The 4,838-nt window shown below is 72.9% G+C and overlaps 1 protein-coding gene across 4 annotated transcripts; it reads right to left on the reverse strand.

The window, feature by feature from the left end:
* Nucleotides 1-6: 6 nt before the first annotated feature.
* Nucleotides 7-3,935, reverse strand: NAB2 (NGFI-A binding protein 2). 4 transcript variants are annotated; one of them, XM_057387124.1, is made up of 7 exons: nucleotides 3,854-3,935; nucleotides 2,026-2,827; nucleotides 1,686-1,819; nucleotides 1,179-1,230; nucleotides 883-1,015; nucleotides 601-801; nucleotides 7-486 (listed from the first exon to the last, which is right to left on the reverse strand). In XM_057387124.1, the coding sequence occupies exons 2-7, from the start codon at nucleotides 2,818-2,820 to the stop codon at nucleotides 392-394; spliced, it is 1,410 nt and encodes a 469-aa protein (XP_057243107.1). In that variant the 5' UTR covers nucleotides 2,821-2,827; nucleotides 3,854-3,935; the 3' UTR covers nucleotides 7-391. The 4 variants fall into 4 exon arrangements, with proteins under 4 accessions (XP_057243107.1, XP_057243108.1, XP_057243106.1 ...); XM_057387125.1 differs by lacking the exon at nucleotides 3,854-3,935 and adding an exon at nucleotides 2,915-3,101; XM_057387123.1 differs by lacking the exon at nucleotides 3,854-3,935 and having other exon boundaries at nucleotides 2,026-2,908.
* Nucleotides 3,936-4,838: the final 903 nt, after the last annotated feature.

Consider the following 4,838-nt stretch of genomic DNA (forward strand, 5'->3'; position numbering starts at 1 on the left):
GGGGGGACCGTGTGCCCGGCGTGGGCGGCAGCGCTGACGTGGGAGCGCACGGTGCGACGCGTCCGTCCCCGCGCGGTGACGGGGCCTGGGGCGGGGGGACGGTCAGCACGGGGCGGGAGGGGCTGTACAGGGGGGGGCTCCAGTCCATCGAGGGCTCCCCAGCCCTGGGGGGCGGCGGGGGCGCGGAGCCGGGCGGGATGAGGGTATTGCTGCTGCGGGGAGTCGCATCCCGCCGCGGCTGAGGTAACCAGAGCGTCGGTGCGGGACGGGAGGGGACCGGGGGGGCTGTGGTTGAGCCCCACCCCGGGCTCCCCGGGCCCGGAGCGCCGCCAGCACCCGTCCCCCAGCACGTTATTGCTTCGTTAATGGTGGCGGGGGGGCTACAGGGGCCTCACTGCCGGCTGGTCTCCTGCTCCACCTTGATGGTGCCCCGAGGGGGCTCGGGAGGGGCCGGAGGACCCCGTTCCGCCAGCCCGTCCTCGAACTCTGCGGGGAGAACACGGAGACGGCGGCGTCAGGACACAATTCCACGGGAGCAGGCAGCGGTGCCGCCCTAAGCCCGGCCCGCGGCAAAGCCCCCCCGGCCCCGCGGGGGCTCACCTGGTCCCGGGGGCTTCCCCGGCAGGCAGGGGCTGAGCCGCCCCACACGTTCGTGTGACACCAGCCGGGCCAGGCGCAGCCCCTCGTCCATCAGCGTCTGCTGGAGGATGTGGCGGCTCCAGAGCCCGTGGGGGGCGAGGCCGAGGGGCACGTCCGGGGCCGCACCGGGCGGAGGGGTCAGCCGGGGACAGGCCCCCGCCGCTGCCGAGAGAGGGGGGCCAAAGTCAGAGGGAAGGGCCGGCCACCGCCAGGCTGCCTGGAAGGGCAGGGAGCCCCACTCACCCTGCAAGTGGCCGTCGAGGCTCTCCCCGGAGAGGCTGCCCGTGTCCTCCTCCAGGCTGGCTCGGTAYGCAGCCCCGGGGGGCTCCAGCCCCACCGGCAGTGCCAGGAGCTCCGGGCGGCTCTGCTCTCCTGCCTGCCGGGAGCACGCAGGTGAGCAGGTCCCCTGTGCCACCCACCCCAGGACACCAGCAGCCACCACCCCGAGCCGGCCCGGGCAGCCCTGGGCATGCTGTGCTGTCACACCCACGCTTGCAGGTGTGCACACCTGCACACGCTGCCCCTGCACCTGCACCCACCTCCTGCTTGAGCCGCTTGGCCACGACGGCGCCGCTGTCCTCGGGATGGGCCCTGGGGGTGGAAAGGGGCTGTGTCAGGTGTGGGGGTGGCCATAACAAGGCTGTGGGGGCAGCCACCGGGTTGGGTGATGCTGGAGCTTGGGGTTCTGGCACGGAGGGAATTGGGGGTGGAAAGGAGAGAAGCAGCTCGAGAGCAAAAAGGCAGCCCCTGGCACAGTGGGCAGGGGGCTTTGGGGAGGGAGGCAAGAGATGGGGTATCCCCAGTGACATCCCTTTGCTGCTTGGCATCCCCCCCAYGCCTGGCATCCCCGTCATTCCCATCCTCCCCACCTCCCACGCTCCAAGGTCAGGCAGAAACCACCCACGCTGGCAAAGGGGGACTGGGGGCTGCGGGGTCCTGGCCCCATCCAGAGGCGCTGGATCAGGGTACAGCTCCCAGGGTGCAGGGGGGTGACAGCCAGGCCCCACCAGGCCTATGAGGGGGAGGTTTCCAGGCTCTGGGCTCACCTGGCCACCTTGAGCGAGGACAGGTAGGTGCTCTCCCGTGCGACCTGTCGCGACAGTGAGAAGAGCTCAACGCGCCGCAGCAGCAGCGAGTTGTCCCGCAGGCAGAACTGGGCGGCCGCCTCGTTGATGATGAGCTGGGGGCAGAGATGAGATGTGAGATGTGAGTGGGGATGGGGACAGCAGCACCCACGGGACGGCAGCACCCACACGACCCTCGGCTATGGCAGATGCCACCTGGGTGGGGAGAAACCTCGAATCCCACCCACCCACACCCCCAGAGCCGCCCCGGTCCCTGTCCCAACCCAGCACACATCCCAGGAACTTTAAACACAGAGCCCACCTCGTGCAGGGTGAGCTGCTTGCCCTCGCGGCGCCGYGCCTCGCCGCGGCCGTAAATCGCGCTGTGCCGGCGGATCTCCTCCTCCTTCTGCCGGTCGCCATCCTCCAGCTGGAAGATGTGTCCCACGGCTTTAGCCAGCTTCTTGTTGAGCTTCATCAGCGCCCGCAGCTCGGCCTCTCCACCCCGGGGGCAGCTCTGCAGCAGCCGCTCCACGCTCTCCGCCACCGTCCGTGCCAGCTCCGGCTCCAGCTCCGTGCCCGCCGCCTGCTCCCCGCCGCTCCCGCCCGGGGAGAAGGGGGGACCCCCTGGTTCCTCATCCCCGCCGCCCTCCGACTCGGGGGTGCTCCTTCCCGGCCACGGTGGGGCCGCCGTCGGTGACAGCTTCTCCCCTGGCTCTGTAGGGCTGCGGGCCGGGGGTGTCCCGGCACTGCCACCCCCTTTACCCGCGGCTTCACCGGGGCTGGCGTGCCCGTTACTGAGCGCCTTGCGCCCRCCGGCCTCAGAGAGCTTGAAGAGTGGGATGCTGCTGACCGGCACGGCCGAGACGGGCTGGCTGAAGAGCCCCGGGTTGGAGGCCCACTCACGCAGGGCCTTCTGGAGGCGGCGGACGTGGAGGGGCTTGGTGGCCATGCCCACCAGCGCCATGATCTCCAGGAACTCCTCCTCGCCCGCCTCGCAGAGCTGCTGCACGTCGTCTCCCCCTTGCTGGATGAAGGTCTCGTAGTAGCCCAGCAGGTTGGCGCGTTGCAGCACCCGGTACAGCTGCAGCTCCCCCAGCGTGCGGGGCAGGGCCATGGCGAGCCTGCGGTGGACAGAAGGACAGAYGGATTCACCACCGGGATGGACAGACATGCAGGAAAAACCCCCTCCCCATAAACCCCCTCCTCACCCTTCYGCCCGGGGGTAAAAGGCACAGAGAGCACTTCAGGGTCAGGGTGGGTCAGGGTGTTCCAGTGTCCCTAAACCCCACGGGGTGCCCGGTCCCACCCATGTGCTCCAGGCTGGGACTATCCCTGTGGCCACAGCCCCCGGACACAGCACAGACACGAGTGGGGTCCCCTCATCCCAGCCCCTACCCTGAGCTGTGCCCAGCCCACCCTCYCYSYTCAGCCAGCAGCCCCCSKATCCCAGGTCCTCGCATGGGGCAGGACACACGTGGGGCTTTCCCAGCCCCCCCASCCCCGGGGAGGATGGGCCAGTGCCGATCCCATTATGGCCAACATCCCCYACACCCCCTGCCCTGCTCGTGCCCCGTTCCTCTGTGATGCCCTGGGTCCCATCAGGGCGATCCTTCCCTGGTGACCCCGCCCTGCTCGGTGCCCCCATCCCCACCCCGGTGCCCCCAGGGCCGTCCTCCCCCAGTTCACCCGCACCTGCTCGGTGCCCTCCGGTGCCCCGAACCCACGCCGTGCCCCATCCCCCCGCCATCCTGCTCGGACCGGGGTCATCCCCTCCCCAGGCTCTCCGCCCTGCCCGGTGACCCCCGGTGTCCCTTCCCCGCCGCGGTCCCCACGGTCCCTCCGAGCCCCCACGGTCCCATCGAGGCCATCCTCCCGCGAACCCCCTACCCCGGCCCGGTACTCCCCGGTGCCGCGCTCCCCCCGGTCCCATCGGGACCGTCCTCTCCCCGCGCATCCCGGCGCCCCGGACCCACCCGGAGCCCCGCGGCCAACACCCCTCGGGGCTCCCCGCCCTACCGGGTGTCCCTCGGAGCTCCGTCCCCCTACGATCCCCCCCAGCGCCACCATGGCCACCGTCCCCCGGGACCCCCGCCCTGTCCGGCGCCCCCCGGTGCCCCATCCCCTCCCGCCGTCCCCCGCTTGCTCACCGCCGCCTGGAACCGCCTCCGTCCGCTCCGCCCGCCCCGCCGGGCGGCCGGGGAGGGGCGGGGGGGCTCCGGGGCCGGCTCTAGCCGGGGGTCCGGGGAGTGCCGGGGCTCGGGGGTCCCGCGGCCGGGCCGGGCGCGCTCCCTCCGCCGCGCCGCGCCGCTCTGCGCGCCGCCCACACGGGCGGGACCGTGAAATAGCAGCGGCCCCGGCTGCGCCGCGCGTGGGAGGCCCCGGGGGCGGATCCCGCGGCTGCCGCCCCCGCCGAGCGCGGGGGGGACAGCGGCGGGGGCGGCGGGAACCGGCCCCCCCCTTCTTCTCCCCCCGGCACCGGAGCAGCGGGAGCGGCGCCCCGCACGGCCGTACCGGGGGTCCCGCAGCCCCGGCAGGGAGCGGGGAGGACACGCGTGGCACGGGGGCTCGGCGGGAGAGGCAGAACCCCCAGGAGGGGACACGGTGCTCGGTGTTGGCGTGGGCACCCTGAATGCCGGCGTTCCCGCGGGCAGCGCTCGCAGCATCCCCGGTTTCGGTGACAACCCGAGCGGGCGCGGGGATGCTCCGGGCACAGGCATCGCTGTCCCGTGTTCGCCCGCCGGTGCCGGAACGCCGGTGAAAAGGGCTGGCACTCGGTGTCACCGGCACAAACACGCTGCGATCACCCCGGGRTGAGCACCGGGGCGCCCCGGAGCAGCGAGAAGGGGACCGGAGGGATCTGTCTCGGGTGGGCCGGGGGATGCTGGAGCCCCTCGCCCGCAGCACCGGGGTCCATCCCGCGGGAGGGAGCGGGAGGGGGAGGTCACGGCCCGCACCCTGGTCCGGCCCTGCGTGGCTCGGCGCTATTTATACCGCGGCCGGCGCCTGGCGTGTGGCCAAAGCCGCCCCCGCGCGATCCTGCCCGGGGGGGGGCCGTGCCGGTGTCCGGGGCACATCCCCGGAGCCGCCGGGGGAGCAACCAGGGGTCCCGCACGGGCACGGTCCCCATCGAGG

This window comes from Malurus melanocephalus, unplaced genomic scaffold, assembly GCF_030028575.1.
Source record: "Malurus melanocephalus ecotype Western Australia unplaced genomic scaffold, MMel_1.1 scaffold_1140, whole genome shotgun sequence".
Taxonomy (NCBI): Eukaryota; Metazoa; Chordata; class Aves; order Passeriformes; family Maluridae; genus Malurus; species Malurus melanocephalus.